At 49.4% G+C, this 27,572-nt stretch overlaps 1 protein-coding gene across 2 annotated transcripts in view; it reads right to left on the bottom strand.

The window, feature by feature from the left end:
• Positions 1 to 17,153: 17,153 nt before the first annotated feature.
• Positions 17,154 to 27,572, bottom strand: part of PDE4DIP (phosphodiesterase 4D interacting protein) — a 1,987,893-nt gene continuing 1,977,474 nt past the window's right edge. For both annotated transcript variants that reach the window (XM_077276217.1, XM_077276216.1), the window contains one exon: positions 17,154 to 17,301. In XM_077276217.1, coding sequence (XP_077132332.1) covers positions 17,254 to 17,301 — 48 coding nt within the window. In that variant the 3' untranslated portion in view covers positions 17,154 to 17,253. The remainder of the gene's footprint in view (positions 17,302 to 27,572) is intronic.

A 27,572-nucleotide genomic window follows, 5' to 3' on the forward strand; every position in this document is an offset into this window, starting at 1 on the left:
GTACCACCCTGTAGGCCCCCTGTTTTTGATGGGATGGGGTAGAGTCAGTGCCCACATGCAATTCCCGACACCAGTCCTTCGAGGGCTCTGCAGAACCCTTGTTCTCCGCCAAGTTTGACGGGACCAAGGGTTCAGGTGTCTGTATCACATTATTATTGACAGTGAACAATTTGGCGAGCGTGGTATACTTGGTGAGGTGAACCTCTTCCTCCCCACAATTGAGGACACGTACGGGCACTCTCCCCTGACGGACGTCGACCACCCCCCGGGCTGTCAGAACAGTAGGCCTATTGTCTGAATATACGGGTTCTACCAAGGCCTGGTAGTCCTTACCCCTGAGGCCTATGGCTGCTGGACACCATATTAACATTTCACTCTTGGGGGGTATCGCGATGGGGTTTGAATCACTCACAGTGACACGACCAATCTCACCACCAGTCAGCTCTACCTGCTGTCTCTGCATCAGAGCTCTGATTTCCTTCTGCAGGGCACGTTGCTCACTGTGGCCAGCGGTTTCTGCCACCTGTTGCAACAAAACAATCACTTCTGCAAGACAATTTTCTATAACATTAGTACCAAGAGTCATCATGGGATTACATTCTCGACGATCAATATCAACAATCACAATCCCTTGGGCTTTCAATTCCACCCGCCCCACTTTGATGGTGACCTCCTTATACCCCACTTGTGGCAACGGCTGACCATTACTGGCGATTATGGTGAAATCATCGTCAGGGCCACGAGTAATATCAGCGTCCTCCCAATACCGTTTGTAGAGCACGTAAGGTATAGTCGTCACCTGAGAACCGGTGTCCAGCAAAGCATTCAAGGGGATTCCATCAATCACTACAGGGAGAACTGGTCGTCCTCCAATATACTTGGTTCTCCAATGCTGCGGGCCTGATCGTCCTACTCCTGGGGGTTGGCCCTTTGCCCCAGGGGTTGCTCGTTTAAAGGACAGTACCTTGCAAGATGGCCCACCTGGTGACAGCGGCGGCAGATGGGTCGTCCATCCTGGTGGAAGCGATCGTCGGGCCGGCTCCTGGTCGGCGGAGTCCTCCTCTGTCGCATCCAAGGGACATCCTCCGGGCTGGAAGCCAACTGGATCTTCTCTTTGGGGGCCTCCTGTAGGGACTGCACCGTCCGGGCCAGGGCAGCAACGCTCTTGGTTAGCTCTTGCATCTGGAGACGGAGTCCTGCAGGGGAGTCGTCCTCGAAGCTCTGGGCGTCGGCCTCCGCGGCAACTGGGGTATCCGATGCCACCTCCTGGTGGTATGTGAGAGCGGGGTGCCTGGGTGGTACTGCGCGGCTGGGCTGTCGCTCCTGCAATGCCTGGATAGCTTTATCTTTAAACTGCGCAAAAGTCAAGTCTGGATTTTGCATGGCCAGGAAGTGCAATTGGCCCCGCTGGTGACTGCACAGGAGCCCCTCAATGAACCGCTCCTTCAGGATTTTATCCTCATCCTGCATGCTGCCGGGGTCACTCTGCTTAATGGCCCGCATCGCTTCCTGGAGATTAAGGGCATAGTCCCGTAAGCTATCCTGTGACCTTTGTTTGCATCCATAAAAAGTCAGTTTAATTTCTGTAGCAGTGCGAGTATCAAAGGTGGCTTTAAGCTTGGCAAAAATCTGTTGTGCAGTTTCTTTATCCTCAGCGGGCCAGGATTTCAATTCTCTCAGAGCCGCCCCAAAGAGTTGGCCGGTTATCATATGGACCTTCTGAGACTCGGTTAGGGGATAGAACTCGAGCAGGCTGCAGAGCCCCTCTTTAAAGTCAGTGAACGTATGCGACTCCCCAGAGTATCGCGGAAGCCAAGCCGCTCCGGGCAGGTACGGCATAGAGAAGGGCATTATGGCTTTTGTGTTAGCGGCAGCGTCCGGCTGGTTGGGAGGAACAGCGGGTTCTGCGGCTACCGGTGGTGGTATTAGGGCCGCGGCTCCGTCCGCTGCGGGGACCGGAGCTGCCCCTGCGTCCGCGACTGCCACCTCCTCTCCTCCCGACTCAGACATGGCTGTCCCTTCCTCCCACGAACCTGCTGGAGGTCGGAGTTCCTCTTCCGGGATTGGCGCCTTACCGCGCTTTCCGTTCCGCGCTTCTTTCGGCTGATTCCGCTCACGTAGCTAAGGCTCCTCCCTCCGTGCGCGGCAATGGCGAATTTTGGCGGTAAATGGCAATACACAGTCTTTTCAATAAAGTACAATTCAAGCGCAATAAATCACAGTTCCAAGGCACACATGACCTGATTCTTCAGGCTTAAGTAGATCCTGTTCGTGACGCCAAGTTTGGAGCGCCCCCACACCGCCGCAGGGCCGAGGGGTACCCGGAACCGGGCCTCTGGGTCTCAGTCCTGGGGTTGTCACGGTGGCTAGACCCGGTCCGTGGCCCTGTGTGTCAGTGGGGGACGTCCGGTGCAATAAGTAGTGATGAGGGTGTAGTTGTGGGGTGCAAGTCGCGGTAAATAACGAGGACACCAGGTTGCAGTCTCTTTACCTCTTTACTGAAGGTTTTGGAGACCTCAGTCCAGAGCGCTGTTAACTGGGTTGTCAGAGACCGGCCGGTCCAAAGGCACATCAGGAGTTCTCTTTACAGGTGGGAATCAGTGTCTACCTTCTAGCGCTGGGTGTTGTAGTTCTTCCCTGCTGAGCTCCCGGGATAGTCCTCTCAACTGTTTCTGTCTGTCTCAGATGTTCGTTCTCTCCGTCCCCCAGATGATATGGTAGGACGCACCCGTATGACGGGGTAGGCCTGGAGTTCTTCTGGGACCCTAGAGTCGCTCCTCTCCCACAACTGCCTCCGTTGTCTGCTTAGGTGTTAAGTGAGACAGCCAACCTATAATTAGCTGTCCGGCCGTGGTTTGCAGTGTACTTAAAGTCTCTTACTTGCTCGGCGTTCCGGCCACCGACTGTTTGCGCCTCAGATGGATGTTGCCTCGGTCTAACAGCACGACTCCCTCTGGTTCTAATTCCTCTTTACTGTATTCCCGTTGTTCACTGGTTTGTTCTGCTCTGAGGAGTCTGCCAGGATCCCATCCCTGACAGGTCCTCTCACTAGCTCTTCCCAGCTACTTCTCTCTATCTTCCTGTCCAACCCCCAGTTTTACCAGAGTTGTGAGGAGTGGCCTACTAGATAGGACCACCCCCCCTGGTGGCCGGAGTGTGAAGTGTGGTGTGAGTGTACCTGGTCAGAGAAACTCCTTAGTGCAATCAGACGTACCATAGCTCCCCATAGTGGCGGAGCCACAGTACTGCAACAACCAGGACTCTGGGGTGCTGCATATCCTCAAAAGGGACCCACGCATTATAAAAATGATGACCGATGATGATTACTGGTTGGCCTGCCTCCTTGATCCTCGCTATAAAGGCAAATTGCAAAATATCATGCCACATGAGAACCTCGAACAGATATTGGCAAACAAACAAGCTACTCTTATAGACCGTTTGATTCAGGCATTCCCAGCACACAGCGCCGGTGATGGTTCTCACACGAGCTGCAGGGGGCAACAGGGCAGAGGTGTTAGAGGTGCACAGATCAGAAGTGGCGTAGGACAGAGGGGTTTTCTGACCAGGTTGTGGAGTGATTTCGCAATGACCGCAGACACGACAGGTACAGCAGCATCCATTCAAAGTGACAGGAGACATTTGTCCAGTATGGTTACTAACTATTTTTCCTCCATTACCGATGTTCTTCCTCAACCGTCATTCCCCTTTGATTACTGGGCATCCAAAATAGACACCTGGCCTGAATTGGCTGAATATGCATTGCAGGAGCTTGCTTGCCCAGCAGCTAGTGTGCTGTCAGAAAGAGTATTCAGTGCTGCTGGTTCAATACTGACCGATAAAAGGACTCGTCTGGCTACCCAAAATGTTGATGATCTAACCTTCATTAAAATGAACCACTCATGGATTTCAAATTATTTTGCCCCACCTTTCCCGGCTGACACCTAGCTTTCCTGTAAAAAGGTCTTGCTTTGGGACTGGTGTTACTGACTGTTCCAATCTCGTAATTTGTAGCTGCTGTTTGTACAGCATACGACATGTTTACACCTCCCTAAATGGCCTAACTCCCCCCACGGGGCCGTGGTCTCGCCACTTGTCGCAAGCACCCGTCAGAGTGCCGTTTGTCTGAAGAGGTGGGTGTGCACTGGCACTGGGTCCCTCATAGTACAATGAAGTGTCTCTGGCGGTGGTGGCGCGCACCCAACGTCAGACACACCGTTGTAACATGAGGGGCCCTGGGCTTGTACCGCCGGCCAGGAGAGAGTGTCCCCCCCAAGGTAAAACAGTGCTCTACCACTTGCAAAATTATCTGTCGCTGCTCCACCACTGTTTAGTCTATGCACTGAAATCCTTCCATGCCTGGCACAGACAATAACAATTTGTTGACATGTATGATGCTAGTTAAAATAGTCAGGGGCCCTGTCCTACATTTACACCAGTAAATACTTTGCGCAAAATTACAATGTCTGAAAGTCAGCATAGGAGCACACCCCTGTACCTAAGTATGCCACCCTTTTTTGGGGGGGTTTGGTTTTTTTTGGGGAGACATTAACACTCCTTCCAATTGTCCTCCACTGACCACACCAATGCTGCCTGTGTACCCCTGTAACCAATTTAAAACTGCATAGAGCCTATTTTATTATTTTAGGCCTAGGAAGTCTGTCTGCGGTCCCTCCTTCCAATTGTCCTCCACTGACCACACCAATGCTGCCTGTGTACCCCTGTAACCAATTTAAAACTGCATAGAGCCTATTTTATTATTTTAGGCCTAGGAAGTCTGTCTGCGGTCCCTCCTTCCAATTGTCCTCCACTGACCACACCAATGCTGCCTGTGTACCCCTGTAACCAATTTAAAACTGCATAGAGCCAACTTTTTTAGTTAACACATACTACCTTTGTCTGTCTGCGCCACTAAATCACGCTGTCCTCCACTGAAAAAGCTGAGCTTCAACCTTCTGGCTCTCATTAAGTATTTTTAACTGTAACACTTTTGTTGCCCTACTACTTGGGTTGGGGCCTAGTAACGGTGTCTGCCGCTCCTTGGTGTTCTCCTCCTCCTTGGTGTTCTCCTCTAGGTTTCCTTGTCTGAGCTTCAACCTTCTGGCTCTCATTAAGTATTTTTAACTGTAACACTTTTGTTGCCCTACTACTTGGGTTGGGGCCTAGTAACGGTGTCTGCCGCTGCTTGGTGTTCTCCTCCACTGAACAAAGCAGTGCTGTCTGTTTCCTACTGTTAGCAATTTAGAACTGCATTTAGCCTAGTTACTTATTTGGCCCTACTCACTGTGTCAGCCTCTCATTACAGTTGTCCTCCACTGAACAAAGCAATGCCACTTGGTTAGTCCTGTTACCAATTTTGAACTGCATTTAGGCCACTTTATTATTTGGGCCTAGAGCTGTGTTTCCTCCTCATCCTGCCCATTGCCCAGCCACTGTTAGATTAGCCCGCTGGTACATTGACCCAGACCACTACATTCCTCTTGCACTCTACACAGCCTGAATCTGACCCTGCTGAAAGTCTGGTTCCTCTTCCCGCATACTATACCACCTTACACGGGGACAAAGAGGAAGGTGCAGGTGAAAGTGCAGGTTCCTTCATCAGGTGGGGGGGCCCACTCGTTGGCGACGTCACTGGCACAGGGCCCCTCATAGTACGCAAAAGTGTCGCTGCCGGTGGGAGGCGCCCCCGCCGTGCAAACACACCACCGTACTGTGAGGGGCCCTGTGCCAGTGCCAATGCGAACGAGTGGGACCCCCTGCTTGCTCAGGATCACAGCACTTGCAACGTTGCAATACTTACCTCTAACTGCTCCACCGCCGTGACGTAGTCCACGTTTCCTGGGCCCACTAAAAACTTGAACCAGCCCTACCCCCCACAACTTTAGCCAAATGACCCCCCAATTTTCAATGGCTACCTATTATTGTAAGGTAAATTAAGATTGACAAGCTTAAGTAACAAGAATTGATGTTTTTGGCATTAAAATGGGCACTGTAGGTGTTTTCCTGGCCTCCACTCACTGCCGACTATGCTTCCCCATTGACTTGCATTGGGTTTCGTGTTTCGGCCGAACAACGACCCTGACTTTTCAAGAAGATCGGCCGATTTCACTCGACTCGACTTTTGACAAAGTCGGGTTTCGCAAAACCCGACTCGACCCCAAAAAAGTAAAAGTCGCTCAACCCTACACATGACAGTGTGACAAACACCCGAACCCAAACAGTAACATGGACTTCCTGGTGAAGTCTGTGTTCGGTGTCCATGCCCGAACAGTAGGTGTTCGGTACGGATGTCGAACTTTACTGTTCGGGTTTGCCTATCTCTAATCACTGGAACTGGGGAACAGAACAGAATCCTAATAGTGTATACTGTGGTGCAGTGACCAATGTTACAGCCAGGGGGCGCTGTGTGTGCGCTGCAGGATGCACTTGGATTTATAACTGTGGTGGTGAGAGAAAGTCCGGCAGGATTATAAATGGCCGGTATGTGTCGCAGAGGAGGACACTTTGAGCTGTCAGTCTAAAGTTATGTTGTGTTCTGGGACCTGTAGTCCCACAAGTAATTGTGTAGTTCTAATGGGAGATTGGCAGGGCTAGTTATGAGAGATGGGAGGGTCAAACTAGCCACACACACCCACACTCCCACCCAGGGGAGTGGTTAAGGGTAGATAATGTGACCAAGTGCGGGTCACATGTGCCTGTGAGGTTCCTGTGTATGGAGCCGTGTGTTCCTGTGCAAGGTCCTGGACGGTCAGTGTTGGAGACTCCTGGGAGTGGAGTCGTCCTGGAAGCACCTGGAGACTGTAGACCTGGACGGTCTGTGTTGAGGACCTGGGACTGACGTGAAGTCAGTGTGAGAAGTGTGCAGCGCCCCAGAGTCTGGTCGTTGCAGTACCGTCGCTCTTCCACCCGGGGGAGTGATGGTACGTCTGATTGCACTAACAGAGTTCACCTTGCAGGTATCACAGACACACATTACACTTCACACTCCGGCTGCCAGGGGGAGCAAAAGGTCCTATCTACTAGGCCACTCCTCACACATGGGTAAAACTGGGGGTTGGATAGGAAGTTAGGCAGAAAGTAGCTGGGGAGAGTTCGAGAGAGGACCTGTCAGGGGTGGGATCCTGACAGCGGCCTAGCACAGACAGATCGTTACGGAGCCGTGCCTGTGCCTTATAGCGGCAGACTCCTAAGAAAGGACACGAAGCGAAGCATATTGTGGAGAAGTGAGAAACGGGATCACAGCACAAAGGAGATAGAACCAGAAGGAGTCGTGCCTCAAGATCAGCAACATCCTTCTGAGGCGCGTAGCTGGTGGCCGGAACGCCGAGGAAGTAATAGACTACGCATTACTTTGAACTACGGCAGGGCAGTTAACTTTAGGTTGGCTGTCTCACCTTTACACCTAACGAAGACAACGGAGGCAATTGTGGGAGAGGGGCGTCTCTAGGGTCCCTATAAAATAACTCCAGGCCTACCCCGTCATACGGGTGCGTCCTATCCATATCATCTGGGGGACGGAGAGAGAAAGAACAGAAACATACACGACAGTTGTGAGGACTATCCCGTGGTGCTCAGCAGGGAGGTACTACAACACACAGGCGCTGGTAGGAAGGCCACTGATTTCCACCCATAAAGGGAACTCCGGATGTGCCTTCGGACCGTCCGGTCTCAGTCAGCCCTTTTGGCAGTGCTCTGGATTGCGGATGCCGAAGCCTTCAGTAAAAAGGTAAAGAGACTGCAACCCTGTGTCCTCGTTATTTACTGCGACCTACACCGTCACCTACATCTTTAATTGGGCGCCCCTTAGCAGGGCCACGGACCGTGACATCCCCAGAACCGAGAGAGACCCGGTACCGAGTACCCCGCTGCCCTGCGTTTGGGGGCCGCTCCAACTTGGCGTCACGAACAGGATCTACTTAAGCCTGAGGAATCAGGTCATGTGTGCCTTAGAACTGTGACTGAATTGTGCTGAATTGTGATTTATTGCAAAGACTGTGTATTGCTATTTGCCGCCAAAATTCGCCATTGCTGCGCCGTGTGGGGCGCGAGGGGAGGAGCCATACTGTAGCTTCATGGGCGGAGCCGGACGAAAAGAGCGCAGAACAAGAAGACGCGGTGAGGTGCCGATTCCGGAAGAGGAACCCCGACTTCCACCAGGTTAGCAGAGGGGAGGAGCCATGTCTGATCCAGGAGGAGCAGAGGCGGCGGTCGCAGCCGCAGACTCGGGGGCACCTCCGGGCCCCACAGTAGGCGCAGCCGCAGGCCTTGTACCACCGCCGGGTTCCGCTGAGCTTGCCGCCCCCAGCAGCCAGCCGGATACTGCCGCAGCTACAGCAGCCATAATGCCCTTCTCCATGCCGTACCTACCGGGAGCAGCCTGGCTCTCGCCATACTCTGGAGAATCACATACATTAACTGACTTTAAAGAAGGGATCTGCAGCCTGCTTGAGTTTTATCCCCTGACAGAGCCTCAGAAAGTTCATATGATAACTAGTGTTGAGCATTCCGATACCGCAAGTATCGGGTATCGGCCGATACTTGCGGTATCGGAATTCCGATACCGAGATCCGATACTTTTGTGGTATCGGGATTAATATCAATGTGTAAAAGAAAGAATTAAAATAAAAAATAGGTACAACAGCTCCCGGTTATGGCGGTAAAGTCCAGGGGCCGCCGGAGAGGTGAGTATATCCCTAAGAATGCGCGCTTAAAGGGCCTTAGATGACGTCACGGCACTCTGATTGGTCCGTAGCGGTCGCGTGACCGCTACGTGACCAATCACAAAGCCGTGACGTCACCTAGGGTCTTTCAAGCGCTTGAAAGACCTTAGGTGACGTCACTGCTTTGTGATTGGTCGCGTAGCGGTCACGCGACCGCTACGGACCAATCAGAGCGCCGTGACGTCATCTAAGGCCATTCAAGCGCGCATTCTTAGGTACAACGGCTCCCGGTTACGGCGGTAAAGTCCAGGGCGCGTCAGAGGGTGAGTATATCCCTATTTTTTATTTTAATTCTTTCTTTTACACATTGATATGGATCCCAGGGCCTGAAGGAGAGTTTCCTCTCCTTCAGACCCTGGGAACCATACAGGATACCGTCCGATACTTGGTGTCCCATTGACTTGTATTGGTATCGGTATCGGATTAGATCCGATACTTTGCCGGTATCGGCCGATACCTTCCGATACTGATACTTTCAAGTATCGGACGGTATCGCTCAACACTAATGATAACAGGCCAACTCTTTGGAGCGGCTCTGAGGGAAGTGAAGTCCTGGCCCGCCGCGGATAAGAGAACTGCGCAGCAGTTCTTTGCAAAGCTTAAAACCACCTTTGACACCCGCACCGCTACAGAAATTAAATTGACGTTCTAAGTGTGCAAGCAGAGGCCGAAGGATAGCTTACGGGACTATGCCCTTAATCTCCAGGAGGCACTGCGGGCCATCAAACAGAATGACCCAAACAGCATGCAAGATGAGGATGAACTCCTGAAAGAGCGGTTCATCGAGGGGCTCCTGTGCAGTGACCAAAGGGCCCAACTGCACTTCCTGGCCATGCAGAATCCAGACCTGACTTTTGCGCAATTCAAAGATAAAGCCATCCAGGCGCTACTGGAGCGACAGCCCAGCCGTGCAGTACTTCCCAGGCGTCAAGCTCTCACGTACCACCAGGAGATTGCGCCAGATGCCCCAATTGCCACCGAGGCCGATGCCCAGATCCTGGAGGACGATTCCCCTGCAGGACTACGCCTCCAGATGCAAGAGCTGACCAAGAGCGTTGCTGCCCTAGCCCGGACAGTACAGTCCCTACAGGAGGCCCCCAGGAGAAGATCCAGCTGGCTTCCAGACCGGAGGATGTCCCCTGGCAGTGACAGAGGAGGACTCCGCTGACTAGAGGCAGGGACGACGATCGCTTTCATCGGAACGGATGACCTATCTGCCGCCGCTGCCACCAGGTGGGCCACCTTGCAAGGTACTGTCATTTAAAACGAGCAACCCCTGGGGCAGAGGGCCAACCCCCAGGAGTAGGACAATCAGGCCCACAAAATTGGAGAGCCAAATACATTGGAGGGCGACCAGTTCTTCCCATCGTGATCGACGGTATCCCCATGAACGCTTTGCTGGACACCGGTTCTCAGGTGACGACTATGCCTTACATTCTTTATAAATGTTATTGGGAGGACACCGACATTACTCGTGGCCCCGATGATGATTTCACCATAATAGCCAGTAATGGTCAGCCATTGCCACAAGTGGGGTACAAAGAGGTCACCATTAAAGTGGGGCGGGTAGAATTGGAGGCCCAAGGGATTGTAATTGTTGATATTTACCGACGTGAATGTAATCCCATGATGACCATTGGTACTAATGTCATAGAAAATTGTCTTGCAGAAGTTATTGTCCTGTTACAGCAGGTAGCAGAAACAGCTGGTTACAGTGAACAACGTGCCCTGCAGAAAGAAATAACGGCTCTGATGCAGAGACAGCAGGTGGAGCTGACTGGTGGTGAAATTGGTCGTGTCACAGTGAGTGATTCAAACCACATTGCGATACCCCCCAGGAGTGAAATGTTAATATGGTGTTGAGCAGCCATAGGCCTCAGGGGTAAAGACTATCAGGCCCTGGTAGAACCTGTCTATTCAGATAATAGGCCTACCCTCCTGACAGCCAAAGGGTTGGTTGACGTCCACAAGGGCAGGCTGCCAGTACGTGTTCTTAACTGTGGGGAGGAAGAAGTGCACCTAACCAAATATGCCACACTTGCTAAACTGTTTACTGTTAATAATAGTGTGAAACAGGCACCCGGACCCTTGGTACCGTCCAATCCGGCGAAGAACAACGGTTCTGCAGGGCAACTGAAAGATTGGTGTCGGGAATTGCACGTGGGCACTGACTCTACCCCATCTCACCAGAAACAGGGGGCTTACAGGGTGGTTCATGAGTACGAGCGGGTATTCAGCAAGCACCCCCTAGATTTCGGGCAGGTAAAAGGGATTCAACATCATATCCCCACAGGAGATCATCCACCCATAAAAGAGAGATACCGTCCTGTACCCCCAGCTCATTATCAGTGTGCCAAAGACATGTTGCGAGAGATGAAAGAGGCTGGGGTAGTGAGAGACAGTTGTAGCCCCTGGGCAGCTCCATTAGTCCTCGTTAGGAAGAAAGATGGCACAATGAGGATGTGTGTTGATTATAGGCAGCTAAATTGCATTACACATAAGGATGCATACCCACTGCCCAGGTTAGAGGAGTTCTTGGCTGCTTTAAAATCTGCTAACTACTTCTCTACCTTGGATCTCACCAGTGGGTACTGACAAGTTCCCGTGGCAGAGGCGGACAAGGAGAAGACGGCCTTCATGACGCCGATGGGTCTCTGCGAATTCAACTACATGCCCTTCGGATTGTGCAATGCCCCGGGAATGTTCCAGAGGATGATGGAGTGCTGTCTAGGGCACAAGAACCGTGTTGCTATACCTGGACGACGTCATCGTCTTCTCCAAGACTTATGAGGACCATCTGAAGCACCTGGCCGAGGTGTTCGAAGCCCTGTCCAACTTTGGCCTAAAGTTAAAACCGTCCAAATGCCATCTGCTAAAAGCCAAGGTGCAGTACCTGGGCCATGTAGTGAGTGCTGACGGGGTGGCCCCAGACCCTGACAAAGATACCGTGATCAAAGACTGGCCGAAGCCCGGCAACCTCCATGAAGTCCGGCAGTTCATTGGGTTGCTAGGCTATTACAGGAAGTTTATCAAGGACTTCACCAAGAAAGCCGCGCCATTGCAAGACCTGTTGGTGGGCCAATCCAAGAAAACCAAGGGTAAGAATACTCCATTTGATTGGAACGAGGGACTGGAAGGATCGTTCACTTGTTTAAAGTTGGCGCTGATGGGAGAAGAGGTACTGGCCTACCCTGAATATGACCAACTGTTTGTGCTGTATATGGATGCCAGCAATGTGGGACTGGGAGCCGTGCTGTCCCAGGTCCAGAAAGGCAAGGAGAGGGTAATCGCTTACGCCAGCAGGAAACTTCGTCTCACTGAAAGGAACCCTGACAACTACAGTTCCTTTAAGCTGGAATTCCTCGCCATCGTTTGGGCAGTGACGGTGAGGTTCAAGCACTACCTGGCCTCAGCAAAATTCACCGTCTTCACGGATAATAATCCACTAACGCATTTGGACACAGCAAAACTCGGTGCCTTGGAACAGCGGTGGATGGCCCGGCTGTCCAATTACGACTTCACCATCAAGTACCGGGCAGGGCACAAGAATGTGAACGCCGATGCCTTGTCCTGGATGCCCAACTTGCCAGAAATGGGGGAAGACCCGGAGGCACTTGAAGAGGTAGAGCTGCCCGCTTTCCATTGCCCCAAAGCCACTCAGTGTTCCCATCATGTGAAGAACAGGCACAAGAACAAGCAGGATGCCACGCTGAATCCCCTGCCCCACCACGGATGGGCAGAGACCCAGGATGGCGACCCCCGCGGTCCGTCGGGTGAAAGAGCTCCTGACGCAGGCAGGTTTGCATCCCGGCCCAGATGATCCACAAGAAACACAACAGCTGTGGAAGGGGAGAGGCAAACTGTTTATTCACGATGGGTGCGTGGGTCGATGCTTCTCCGGCACAGCTTACCATGAATTGTTATGGCAGATAGTGGTTCCAAGGCAAGATGCGCCAATGGTTCTGGGAGCATACCACGATGGGGCCGGACACTTCGGATGGAGGAAGTTGGAGAGGCAACACCGAGGGAGGTTCTACTGGATTGGCATGAAGAAAGCCATCGAGAAGTGGTGTCGAGAGTGTGGCCCATGTAGCCTATGCAGGAAGGACCGTGACAGCCAACGGGCTCCCCTGCAGTCCATCATCACCAAACGGCCGCTCGAACTGGTCGCGCTATATCATGTGAAGCTAACACCTAGCCGGTCAGGCTATGTCTACGCTCTTACCATCGTGGATCACTACTCCAGATTCCTGGTAGTTGTGCCTGTCAAAGATCTAATGGCCAGGACGGCCACCAAAACCTTCCAGCAGTACTTCTGTAGACCACATGGGTACCCGGAGAAGGTACTGACCGACCAGGGACCAGCATTTGAAGCGGAGGTGTTCCAGGAGTTCTGCAATCAGTACGGGTGTAAGAAGATCAGAACTACCCCGTACCATCCACAAACCAACGGGATGTGTGAGAAGATGAACCAAGCGGTAATCGACTTACTGAAGACCTTGCCTGTGGAGGAACGGAACTTGTGGCCAACAAAGTTGCCTGACTTGGTAGACATGTATAACCACATCCCAGTGAATTCCACCAACTGCACTCCAGCGTACCTGATGCGAGGAAGATCTAGCAAGTTACCTGTTGATCTAGACATGGGGGTCCTAACCCCCGAAGATACCTTGCCAGATGCAGAAAGGCAGCAAAGGTACCGCAAAATACAGGAATGCGTGGAAAGAAGTCTCACCCAAGCCAGACGAAAACAAGAAAGAGACTACAACCAGCATGCTCCTGCGATTCCCTTGTCACCCGGTGAGCAAGTACTCAAACGGAAGAGGAGATTACACTTGACGACCAATGGGAAGCGGAACCGTATACCATCCTGCCATCCAATTTTGACAATACGAAGGTCTGTCTCATCAGCAAAGATGGAGGGGAAACCTCAACGGCAATATCCAGAGACCACCTTAAAATATGCCCTGTTGAGAGTTGAGAGAGAGGGAGACAGATCCCGGAACCTCTCCACATCTAGAAGAGGAGAAGATGATACACACTGTTCTTAGCGATTTTCCCCAGTCTTGGACTCAAATAAATCAGGTCATCGTGGTACCTGTCTTAACGTTTCGTCAACTGAAACCGCCAGAACTAAATGTGGTGCCAGACCATCCGGACCCGCAATCACAGCGGACCCCACCAGAGGATGCCATGCCAACCATTGAACCGGCAAGTCCTCCCTCTGCTATCGGCGAATCTGCCATACCCACCATTAGTAGCAGCGGCCCTGAGAGCTCCAGCATGCCAGTGCTACCCAGGCTCACTAGAAGTGTAGCTAGAAGACAGTGCACTACACCAGTGATAGCAAGCATAGCGGGCCCTGATAGGCCAATAGCAACCCCTGCACTGCGGAGGTCTACACGTAGCACCAAGAACCAAACTCCACTTCGCTACAAAACTTGGAGATATTAACGATAGTTGCTATTTGGTTGAAAATGTTTGTGTAAATATCTTTGTTACAGGTTTAAAAATGGACAATGGAGTGATGGACAGTGAATTGCTCCAAAACTTTCACAGGGACCCCTTTGTTTACCCGGGGTCCCTGCTGTTTCAAGGTTGCACCCACTGAACTGGGAGTCATGAACTGTGCATGACCAAACTTTCGCAACTTTCAAGTGTCCTCACTTCCCATAAAGGGAAGCACCGTTATATTTACTTGTTCATAGCATTTCAAAAGTTTGTATGTCTTTTGCTAACATGTATTGTTGCTCTTCTTTTCCCAGTCCGGGAGTACTGGATTTAACGGGGGGGAGTGCAGCGCCCCAGAGTCTGGTCGTTGCAGTACCGTCGCTCTTCCACCCGGGGGAGTGATGGTACGTCTGATTGCACTAACAGAGTTCACCTTGCAGGTATCACAGACACACATTACACTTCACACTCCGGCTGCCAAGGGGAGCAAAAGGTCCTATCTACTAGGCCACTCCTCACACATGGGTAAAACTGGGGGTTGGATAGGAAGTTAGGCAGAAAGTAGCTGGGGAGAGTTCGAGAGAGGACCTGTCAGGGCTGGGATCCTGACAGCGGCCTAGCACAGACAGATCGTATCGGAGCCGTGCCTGTGCCTTATAGCGGCAGACTCCTAAGAAAGGACACGAAGTGAAGCATATTGTGGAGAAGTGAGAAACGGGATCACAGCACAAAGGAGATAGAACCAGAAGGAGTCGTGCCTCAAGATCAGCAACATCCTTCTGAGGCGCGTAGCTGGCGGCCGGAACGCCGAGGAAGTAATAGACTACGCATTACTTTGAACTACGGCAGGGCAGTTAACTTTAGGTTGGCTGTCTCACCTTTACACCTAACGAAGACAACGGAGGCAATTGTGGGAGAGGGGCATCTCTAGGGTCCCTATAAAATAACTCCAGGCCTACCCCGTCATACAGGTGCGTCCTATCCATATCATCTGGGGGATGGAGAGAGAAAGAACAGAAACATACACGACAGTTGTGAGGACTAACCCGTGGTGCTCAGCAGGGAGGTACTACAACACACAGGCGCTGGTAGGAAGGCCACTGATTTCCACCCGTAAAGGGAACTCTGGATGTGCCTTCGGACCGGCCATTCTCAGCCAGCCCTGTTAGCAGTGCTCTAGATTGCGGATGCCGAAGCCTTCAGTAAAAAGGTAAAGAGACTGCAACCCTGTTGTCCTCGTTATTTACTGCGACCTACACAGTCACCTACATCTTTAATTGGGCGCCCCTTAGCAGGGCCACGGACTGGGTCAGGCCACCGTGACATCCCCAGAATCGAGAGAGAACCGGTACCGAGTACCCCACTGCCCTGCGTTTGGGGGCCGCTCCAAATCTGGTGGGGAAAGTCATTGGTAGATTTGGAAAAGTGATGCAGGACCTGGTGAATAGATCTGGTGTGGCAAGAGTGAGGATTCCAGATGTTGGCAAAGTCCAGGTAACTTGTGAAGATGAGATGGTTCCATTTGCTGTAATTGGCTCAGTAGATAGCCTTAGGAGCATTCGAGTGCTTCTTGAATACTGGGTGAAGTATCTAAAGGAGATAGAGCAGCTAAGACTGGAACGTCTGAAGATTAATAAACAGATGCAAAATATAAGATGGCGACCACTTCCAACCCAGGGTATGGACATACGAAAAGATACCCTAAAGAATAGAAGAGTCCAAAGAAGTGACTCCTCTGTTAGCTCAGGGCTGAGTGACCGAGGTGGGAGATATGGTAGCAGACGTAGTAGCAAAGGGTCAGACTCAGACCAAATAGTCAGCTCGACTGTAAGTGGGTTAACCAAAAAGGGTCTGCTGACACAGACAGATGATGACTCAAGGGTTGAAGCCCAGGGCCGACAAACTGACCGCTGGGGGTGGCGGAGGCCTATCAAAGGTGACGTGGGTTCCCGGTATCGGAACCCCAGGTTTATGTCATGTGTCCACCCTGATAGGGTTGAACAAAGGGGGGAGGTATGTGGTGCAGTGACCAATGTTACAGCCAGGGAGCGCTGTGTGTGCGCTGCAGGATGCACTTGGATTTATAACTCTGGTGGTGAGAGAAAGTCCAGCAGGATTATAAATGGCCGGTATGTGTGTCGCAGAGGAGGACACTGCGCTGTCAGTCTAAAGATATGTTGTGTTCTGGGACCTGTAGTCCCACAAGTAATTGTGCACAGTAGTTCTAATGGGAGTTCTAGTTATGAGAGATGGGAGGGTCAAACTAGCCACACACCCACACTCCCACCCAGGGGAGTGGTTAAGGGTAGATAATGTGACCAGGGAGTGCGTCACATGTGCCTGTGAGGTTCCTGTGTATGGAGCAGTTTGTTCCTGTGCAAGGTCCTGGACAGTCAGTGTTGGAGACTCCTGGGAGTGGAGTCGTCCTGGAAGCACCTGGAGACCGTAGACCTGGACGGTCTGTGTTGAGGACCTGGGACTGACGTGAAGTCAGTGTGAGGAGTGGAAATCCTGAGAGGTAACCCCGGACAAGGGGATCATAACATACAGTAGAGAAGCCTATCTGCTACACGAACTGTCTGATGTCTTATAATGTTTCATGGCTGTAATGAAATGGACTGTACCCTGTCTGGTTTATGCGGAGTTTGAATAAACCATATGGACAGATTTTTGAGAGGTACCGTGCCTGAGTGCTTGAATCCTATGCCAAGCGAGTGTTCCCCAAGACCCGTAGTGGGTTAAATGCTACAATACATTACATATATTAGACCCTTTACCTGATTTTATACTAGATCCAGAAAACCTCTGTAAGTGTTGTGTGAAAAACTTGAAAAAAGTGTATTGACTTATAATACTACAACTAAATGAAACAATAACAGTAATAATACAAATTTAAAATAAATGGTAAATAACACATACAAATCATAAACAGATTTGAAAACAATTTCATTTATTTTTTTATTGTTTACAATTCTTAAATTCAGATTATGACAGAAAAATATTATCATCAAGTTTTATTAACTATTTACCATTTTAAGAAATAATAATCATCCAAATATTCGCTCATGATTAGGCTTCTTTTGTTTCAGGTCAGCTGGTGAGATAGTTCTAATCCATTGTGGCTGCGTTTGACCTAGATTTGAAAATATAAATTAATGCGTTTCTTAGCAGTCATATATTGGAAATATGTTTTTTTTCCTGGAAATTCAAATTAATAGAAATAAATGAATTATAATGTATTTATATTTATTTTTACCTTCCATTATTGATTAGAATCCTTGTTCACATTTGAACTGTTTCCTCATGGCTCATGCAGATGTCAGAGTAAACCCGTCTGAGTAAATTAATGCATGATCTGGTCATGGCCCTCCCAATTGAGGCATGAGCCCTTCATGTATTTATATGATGCTGTCATGCTCTGGTTGGGAGACAGGAGGCCAGTATGTGCATGGCGGTTAGGGATCAGAACAAGATCCACAGATGTCTGCATAAGCCCTTCATGTATTTATATGATGCTGTCACTCTCTGGTTGGGAGACAGGCGGCCAGTCCGTGCATAGCAGTTCGGGATCAGAGCGAGATCCAGGGATGACTGCATGAGCCATAATAGTTTTCAGTTTCTAATTGGTTAAATTCTGGTTATTGTTTGGCAATCCTTTGACACTTTGTAATTCCAATCTTTTTTCCTACATCCCTTAAAGCCGCACTAGAAATGGGGAATTTAACCACCCTGGCAGCTGATAGGACTGGTAGAAACTTTAGTCTGATGGTAATAATGGGACACTACATAAGTAGTCGCAAACTCTGCCCCCTTTGTATTTTTTCTCCTGTAGGGTGCAGAAGGTCAGGTAGTGAACTGACTGACTAACATACAGTATTTTATTTTATTTCACAAGTTTTTAACCCTTTACTGACATCGGACGGTATAGTACGTCCGATGTCAGCTCCCCTGCTTTGATGCAGGGCTCCGCGGTGAGCCCGCATCAAAGCCGGGACATGTCAGCTGTTTTGAACAGCTGACATGTGCTCGCAATAGCAGCGGGTGAAATCGCGATTCACCCGCCGCTATTAACTAGTTAAATGCCGCTGTCAAACGCAGACAGCGGCATTTAACTACCGCATCCAGCTGAGCGGCCGGAAATGACGTCATTGCCGACCCCCGTCACATGATCGGGGGTCGGCGATGTGTCAGGACAGTAACCATAGAGGTCCTTGAGACCTCTATGGTTACTGATCACCGGTAGCTGTGAGCGCCACCCTGTGGTCGGCGCTCACAGCACACCTGCAATTCTACTACATAGCAGCGAACAGCAGATCGCTGCTATGTAGCAGAGGCGATCGTGCTGTGCCTGCTTCTAGCCTCGCATGGAGGCTATTGAAGCATGGCAAAAGTTACAAAAAAAAGTTAAAAAAAATGTGAAAAAAATAAAAAAAATATATAAAAGTTTAAATCACCCCCCTTTCGCCCCAATCAAAATAAATCAATAAAAAAAAATCAAATCTACACATATTTGGTATAGCCACGTTCAGAATTGCCCGATCTATCAATAAAAAAAGCATTAACCTGATCGCTAAACGGCGTAACGAGAAAGAAAATCGAAACGCCAGAATTACGTTTTTTTGGCCGCCGCGACATTGCATTAAAATGCAATAACGGGCGATCAAAAGAACGTATCTGCACCGAATTGGAATCATTAAAAATGCCAGCTCAGCACGCAAAAAATAAGCCCTCAACCGACCCCAGATCATGAAAAATGGAGACGCTACGAGTATCGGAATATGGCGCAATTTTTTTGTTGTTGTTTTTTTAGCAAACTTTGGAATTTATTTTCACCACTTATGTAAAAAATAACCTAGTCATGTTAGGTGTCTATGAACTCACAATGACCTGGAGAATCATAATGGCAGGTCAGTTTTAGCATTTAGTGAACCTAGCAAAAAAGCCAAGCAAAAAACAAGTGTGGGATTGCACTTTTTTTTGCAATTTCACCGCACTTGGTATTTTTTTTTCCATTTTCTAGTACACGACATGGTAAAACCAATGATGTCATTCAAAAGTACAACTTGTCCCGCAAAAAATAAGCCTTCACATGGCCAAATTGATGGAAAAATAAAAAAGTTATGGCTCTGGGAAGGAGGGGAGTGAAAAACAAACACGGAAAAACGAAAAAATCCCACGGTCATGAAGGGGTTAATGAATTACAGATTTAATATTCACTACAGATAAGTGAGATTCACCAGGTGTTTCTGGCTCCTTGCAAATACTTCTGTCTGCGTTTGCAGCTCAGCTTGTCAGGGCAGCAGTGTTTCTAGAATTAAAGGGTTATTCTGAACTTCACAAACCATTATTGTTGGATAGTGCTTATAAATACAAGCAATTTTGATTTTTACTGTTTATTAAAAATTTCAACCATTCATGAGATATTAACATTTTATTTTGTTTACAGCTTATTACCTTGGAGACCATCCAATGCAGCCAGACAGCAGAACATGCAGTGCTTACAAGCTCTTTTCTATTAAGCTTGTAAGCACTCTTTAAGCTGGCCAGGATCGTTGGAGCAAGCTGTTAGCGACTAATCTAGGCCAGCTTTAGAGATGTGCTAACTAGTTAAAGGGAATCAGGTTTTTGTTAGATAATCTGAGGACAGCATCAGGAAGCTGCTAAAATACTGGAATCAGTGATGTGTCTCTTATCAGGCTGTGTGCTGCTTGCTTACAATGTAGATATGTAGATTTTATCACTAGGACATTATCGTTGCTGGGATTAGCTGCCGTGTACCAGCTTGTCAGACCATGCCCCATCCTGTCATTAGCAGCTCACTATTAATAAGCAATGTAGATAAAGAGCTGTAGTGTGGGCAAGGTTAGCTTTCTGAGCTCTGCTTCATGTTACATCTAAAACTCTGATTGTCACAACTGCTGCACCCAGTAAGTACCGTATATACTCGAGTATAAGCTGAGATTTTCAGCCCATTTTTTTTAGGCTGAAAGTGCCCCTCTCGGCTTATACTCGAGTCATTGTCCCAGGGGTCGGCTGGGGAGGGGGAGTGGCAGCTGTCAAATCATACTCACCTGCTCTCTGCGCGTCTCTGCATGTCCCTGCCTCTCCAGCTCCCGCAGCTCTTCCTGTGTTCAGCTGTCACGTGGTACCGCTCATTAAAGTAATGAATATGGACGCAACTCCACTCCCATAGGGGTGGAGGGCATATTCATTTCTTTAATGAGCGGTACCAGTGACCGTTGAACACAGGAACAAGCTGCCGGCATCAGAGACCATCGCATCGGAGAAAAGCAGGGACCGCGCCTGGAGGGTGAGTATAACGGGGGAGGATGAGCATTGCAATATTCACCTGTCCCCGTTCTACTGGCACACGCCACTGTGTCTTCCCCATCATCTAGCTGTGACGTTCAGGTCAGAGGGTGCGATGAAGTTTTTAGTGTGTGCACTGCCCTCTTCCTGTACAGTCACTGCAGAGAGACGGAAGACAAAGCAGCGCGCAGCGGTGGAATGGGGACAGGTGAATATCACAAGTGCCGGTGTCCCCACCTGCTCAGGACAAGAGGTGAGTATGGCATTTTTTTTTTTTAATCGCAGCAGCAGCATGTGAGGCAAATGTTTCTATGGAGCATCTTATGGGGCCATAATGAGCTTTGATGCAGCATTATATGGGGCAAATGTCTCTATGGAGCATCTTATGGGGCCATAATCAACCTTGGTGCAGCATTATAAGGGGCAAATGTTTCTATGGAGCATCTTATGGGGCCAGAGGCGTAGCTAGAGCTTTGGCCGCCCGGGGCTGTTCCCGAGTTTGGGGCCCCCCCTCTATAATACTATCTACAAGGCACAAATACCGCCACACCATGACCAGATGACATATTACCACCACAGTGATCGAATAATATCAAATACAAGGAACAAATACCAAAACATCATGACCAGACCACATATTACCACCACATAGTGACTGAATACTATAGTACTGATGAATAATAAAAAAAACCCCACAATACTATCACCATAAGTGCCATTATACACAGGAGATCTGTACTTAGTATGCAGTGTCTGTGTACAGGTAATACAGTGATCACCAGTGACATTATACACAGGAGCTCTGTATATAGTGTATAGGTAATCCAGTGATCACCAGTGACATTATACACAGGAGCTCTGTATATAGTGTATAGGTAATACAGTGATCACCAGTGACATTATACACAGGACCTCTGTATATAGTATACAGTGTATAGTGTCAGTGTATAGGTAACACACTGACTCACCAGTGACGTCTCTAGGTGAAGTCCTTCATCTTTCATCCCGCACAGACCGCCATCACTTCATCCAGCCAGGACTCGTCTCTGCAGGAAATAACACAGTTATCTCGAGTTCCACTTGCAGAACACATTACTTAATTTTCCCAACTTTTACATTACACCACACGAAGAAGGCGACATAGTGTCACTGTACACAGTAATAGGACCGCCCCTCCATTTAAAACAGTATACTCAAAAAATAAAATAAATACATCACTGCAGTAATAATATCCCTTAATTAGCCCCTATGGTAATAATATTCGCCATCCTAGCCCCTGTGTGTCTCATTCCTGGCGTCAGCCATATGTTCTCCCATCCTGCCCTAATGAGTATCCATCCTGCCCCATATGATCTTCCCATCCTGCCCCATCTGTCTCCATCGTATCCATCCTGCCCCATGATCCTGCCCCATCTGTCTCCAATCCTGCCTCCAGTGTCTCCAGTCATGCCGCCATGTCTGTCATCCTGCCCCCTGTGTCTCCAATCATGCCCCGTTTCTCCATTCTGCCCCTGTGTCCAGCAATCTGCCCCGTGTCCAGCTTTCTGCCCCCGTGTCCAGCTTTTTGCCCCCGTGTCCAGCTTTCTGCCCCCCTGTGTCCAGCTTTCTGCCCCCCTGTGTCCAGCTTTCTTCCCCCCTGTGTCCAGCTTTCTGCCCCCGTGTCCAGCTTTCTGCCCCCGTGTCCAGCTTTCTGCCCCCGTGTCCAGCTTTCTGCCCCCCCGTGTCCAGCTTTCTGCCCCCCCGTGTCCAGCTTTCTGCCCCCCCGTGTCCAGCTTTCTGCCCCCCCGTGTCCAGCTTTCTGCCCCAGCGTCCAGCTTTCTGCCCCAGCGTCCAGCTTTCTGCCCCAGCGTCCAGCGTTCTGCCCCAGCGTCCAGCGTTCTGCCCCAGCGTCCAGCGTTCTGCCCCTGTGTCCAGCTTTCTGACCCCCTGTGTCCAGCTTTCTGACCCCCTGTGTCCAGCTTTCTGCCCTGGGCCCCCCCCGATCGCCGCTCTCAATAAAAAAAAAAAAAAAGTTCTGCTTACCTGACCGCGATCCTGCTCTCTCTGGTTATCGGTGGGGGCGGCCATCTTCCTGAGGCCGCGCGTGCGCAGGTGGAGTGCTCTGCTGCCCGGGGCTTCAGGAAAATGGCCGCGGGATGCCGCGCATGCGCAGATGGAGATCGCGGCGGCCATTTTTCTGAAGCTGAGATGCGAATAGGTAAATTCTGCGCCGCCGGCGACCCGCCCCCGTATTGTGCCGCCCGGGGCGGCCCGCCCCCCCCCGCCCCCCCCTTCCTACGCCACTGTATGGGGCCATAATCAACCTTTGTGCAGCATTATACAGGGCAAATGTTTCTATGGAGCATCTTATGGGGCCATAATCAACCTTTGTGCAGCATTATGTGGAGCAAATGTTTCTATGGAGCATCTTATGGGGCCATAACCAACCTTTATGCAGCATTATATGGGGCACAGTTTCTATGGAGCATCTTATAGGGCAATAATCATCCTTTATGCAGGATTATATGGGGCAAATGTTTCTATGGAGCATCTTATGGGGCCATAATCAACCTTTGTGCAGCATTATATGGGGCATATTTTTTTTATGAAGCATCTTATGGGGTCCATCATAAAATTTATGGAGCATTATATGGGGCATATTTTGAATGGAGCATCTTATGGGGCCCATCATGAACTTTATGGAGCATTATATGGGGCATATTTTGAATGCAGCATCTTATGGGGCCCATCATGAACTTTATGGAGCACACGATAACTGCACTTGATACTTGACTATTGCACTTAAACACACGGGCTTATGACCGTATCATTCAGCTTTAAATGAAAATCCCTATTTATTATAATTGCCAGACCTGAAATAACAAGCACTTTTCACCTATTGTGTCCCCCCATTTCCTTGTAGATTGTAAGCTTGCGAGCAGGGACCTCACTCCTAATGTCACTGTTTAAATTGTCTCAAGTTGTAATGAATTTATTGTCTGTACATGTCCCCGCTTAATTGTAAAGCGCTGCGGAATATGTTGGCGCTATATACCGTATATACTCGTGTATAAGCCGAGATTTTCAGCCCATTTTTTTGGGCTGAAAGTGCCCCTCTCAGCTTATACTCGAGTCATTGTCCCAGGGGGTCGGCGGGGGAGGGGGAGTGGCAGCTGTCAAATCATACTTACATGCTCCCGGCGCGTCTCTGCACATTCCTGCTTCTCCGGTGCCCGCAGCTTCTTCCTATGTTCAGCGGTCAAGTGGTACCACTCATTAAAGTAATGAATATGGACAAATATTCATTACTTTAATGAGCGGTATGATGTGTGTCATGATCTCAATGGCAAGAGAACATAGCATAAGCATATATAGGAACTAGCTCTTGGAAGATGGAAACTGAGCTGACCATGAACTAAACCTAACGCACAACTAGCAGTGGCCGGGTAGCATGCCTACGTTGATTCTAGATGCCCAGCACCAGCCGGAGGACTAAATAAAACTAGCAGAGGAAAATATTAGTCCTAGCTCACCTCTAGAGAAATACCCCAAAAGGAGACAGAGGCCCCCCACATGTATTGGCGGTGAGTTGAGATGAAATAACAAACGTAGTATGAAAATAGGTTTAGCAAATTTGAGGTCCACTTACTACATAGCAGAAGACAGAAAGGACACTTTCATGGTCAGCTGAAAACCCTATCAAAAACACCATCCAGAAATTACTTTAAAACTCTGGCATTAACTCATAACACCAGAGTGGCAATTCCTGTTCACAAGAGCTTTCCAGACACAGTAACGAAACTACAGCTGTGAACTGGAACAAAAATGCAAAAACAAACATGGACAAGAGTCCAACTTATCTAGTAGTTGTCTAGGAGCAGGAACAAGCACAGAGAGGCTTCTGATAACATTGTTGACCGGCAAGCAACTAACAGAGCAGCAAGGTTATATAGCGACTCCCACATCTTGATGGGAACAGGTGAACAGAGAAGATGAAGACACCAGTTCAATTCCACCAGTAGCCACCGGGGGAGCCCAGAATCCAAATTCACAACAGTACCCCCCCCTCAAGGAGGGGGCACCGAACCCTCACCAGAACCACCAGGGCGATCAGGATGGGCCCTATGAAAGGCACGAACCAGATCGGAGGCATGAACATCAGGTGCATTCACCCAAGAATTATCCTCCTGGCCGTATCCCTTCCACTTGACCAGATACTGGAGTCTCCGTCTGGAAACACGAGAGTCTAAGATTTTCTCCACAACGTACTCCAACTCACCCTCAACCAACACCGGAGCAGGAGGCTCAACGGAAGGCACAACCGGTACCTCATACCTGCGCAATAATGACCGATGAAAAACGTTATGAATAGAAAAGGATGCAGGGAGGTCCAAACGGAAGGAAACAGGGTTAAGAATCTCCAATATCTTATACGGGCCGATAAACCGAGGCTTAAACTTAGGAGAAGAGACCCTCATAGGGACAAAACGAGAAGACAACCACACCAAATCCCCAACAGAAAGCCGAGGACCAACACGACGGTGGCGGTTGGCAAAAAGCTGAGTCTTCTCCTGGGACAACCTCAAATTGTCCACCACCTGCCCCCAGATCTGATGCAATCTCTCCACCACAGCATCCACTCCAGGACAATCCGAAGATTCCACCTGACCAGAGGAAAATCGAGGATGAAACCCCGAATTACAGAAAAACGGGGACACCAAAGTGGCAGAGCTGGCCCGATTATTGAGAGCGAACTCCGCCAATGGCAAAAAAGCAACCCAATCATCCTGGTCAGCAGACACAAAACACCTCAGATATGTCTCCAGGGTCTGATTAATCCGCTCGGTCTGGCCATTCGTCTGAGGATGGAAAGCGGACGAAAAAGATAAATCTATGCCCATCCTAGCACAGAATGCCCGCCAAAATCTAGACACGAATTGGGTCCCTCTGTCAGAAACGATATTCTCAGGAATACCATGCAAACGAACAACATTTTGAAAAAACAGAGGAACCAACTCGGAAGAAGAAGGTAACTTGGGCAGAGGAACCAAATGGACCATCTTAGAAAAACGGTCACACACCACCCAGATGACAGACATCTTCTGAGAAACAGGCAGATCTGAAATAAAATCCATCGAGATGTGCGTCCAAGGCCTCTTAGGAATAGGCAAGGGCAACAATAATCCACTAGCCCGAGAACAACAAGGCTTGGCCCGAGCACAAACGTCACAAGACTGCACAAAGCCTCGCACATCTCGTGACAGGGAAGGCCACCAGAAGGACCTTGCCACCAAATCCCTGGTACCAAAAATGCCAGGATGACCTGCCAACGCAGAAGAATGAACCTCAGAGATGACTCTACTGGTCCAATCATCAGGAACAAACAGTTTATCAGGTGGGCAACGATCAGGTCTATCCGCCTGAAACTCCTGCAAGGCCCGCCGCAGGTCTGGAGAAACGGCTGACAATACCACTCCATCCTTAAGGATACCTGTGGGCTCAGAGTTACCAGGCGAGTCAGGCTCAAAACTCCTAGAAAGGGCATCCGCCTTAACATTCTTAGAACCCGGTAGGTATGACACCACAAAATTAAACCGAGAGAAAAATAATGACCAGCGCGCCTGTCTAGGATTCAGGCGCCTGGCGGTCTCAAGATAAATCAAATTTTTGTGGTCAGTCAATACCACCACCTGATGTCTGGCCCCCTCAAGCCAATGGCGCCACTCCTCAAAAGCCCACTTCATGGCCAAAAGCTCCCGATTCCCAACATCATAATTCCGCTCAGCGGGCGAAAATTTACGGGAAAAGAAGGCACAAGGCCTCATCACGGAGCAGTCAGAACTTTTCTGCGACAACACTGCCCCAGCTCCGATCTCAGAAGCGTCGACCTCAACCTGAAAAGGTAGAGCAACATCAGGCTGACGCAACACAGGGGCAGAGGAAAAATGGCGCTTAAGCTCCCGAAAGGCCTCCACAGCATCAGGGGACCAATCAGCAACATCAGCACCCTTCTTAGTCAAATCGGTCAATGGTTTAGCAATATCCGAAAAACCAGCAATAAATCGACGATAAAAGTTAGCAAAGCCCAAAAATTTCTGAAGACTCTTAAGAGAAGAGGGCTGCGTCCAATCACAAATAGCTTGAACCTTGACAGGATCCATTTCAATGGAAGAGGGGGAAAAAATATATCCCAAAAAGGAAATCCTCTGTACCCCAAAAACACACTTAGAACCCTTCACACACAAAGAATTAGACCGCAAAACCTGAAAAACCCTCCTGACTTGCTGGACATGAGAGTCCCAGTCATCCGAAAAAATCAGAATATCATCCAGATACACAATCATAAATTTATCCAAATAATCGCGAAAAATATCATGCATAAAGGACTGGAAAACTGACGGAGCATTAGAAAGACCAAAAGGCATCACTAAATACTCAAAGTGGCCCTCGGGCGTATTAAATGCGGTTTTCCACTCATCCCCCTGCCTGATTCGCACCAAATTATACGCCCCACGAAGGTCAATCTTAGAGAACCACTTGGCCCCCTTTATGCGAGCAAACAAATCAGTCAGCAACGGCAATGGGTATTGATATTTAACAGTGATTTTATTCAAAAGCCGATAATCAATACATGGTCTCAAAGAGCCGTCTTTTTTTGACACAAAGAAAAAACCGGCTCCTAAGGGAGATGACGATGGACGAATATGTCCCTTTTCCAAGGACTCCTTTATATATTCTCGCATAGCAGCATGTTCAGGCACAGACAGATTAAATAAACGACCCTTTGGGTATTTACTACCCGGGATTAAATCTATGGCACAATCGCACTCTCGGTGCGGAGGTAACGAACCAAGCTTGGATTCTTCAAAGACGTCACGATAGTCAGACAGGAACTCAGGAATTTCAGAGGGAATGGATGATGAAATGGAAACCACAGGTACATCCCCATGAGCCCCCTTACATCCCCAGCTCAACACAGACATAGCTCTCCAGTCGAGGACTGGGTTGTGAGATTGCAGCCAAGGCAATCCTAGCACCAAATCATCATGTAGATTATACAGCACCAGAAAGCGAATAATCTCCTGGTGATCCGGATTAATACGCATAGTTACTTGT

This window comes from Ranitomeya variabilis, chromosome 8 (genome assembly GCF_051348905.1).
Source record: "Ranitomeya variabilis isolate aRanVar5 chromosome 8, aRanVar5.hap1, whole genome shotgun sequence".
Classification (NCBI taxonomy): Eukaryota; Metazoa; Chordata; class Amphibia; order Anura; family Dendrobatidae; genus Ranitomeya; species Ranitomeya variabilis.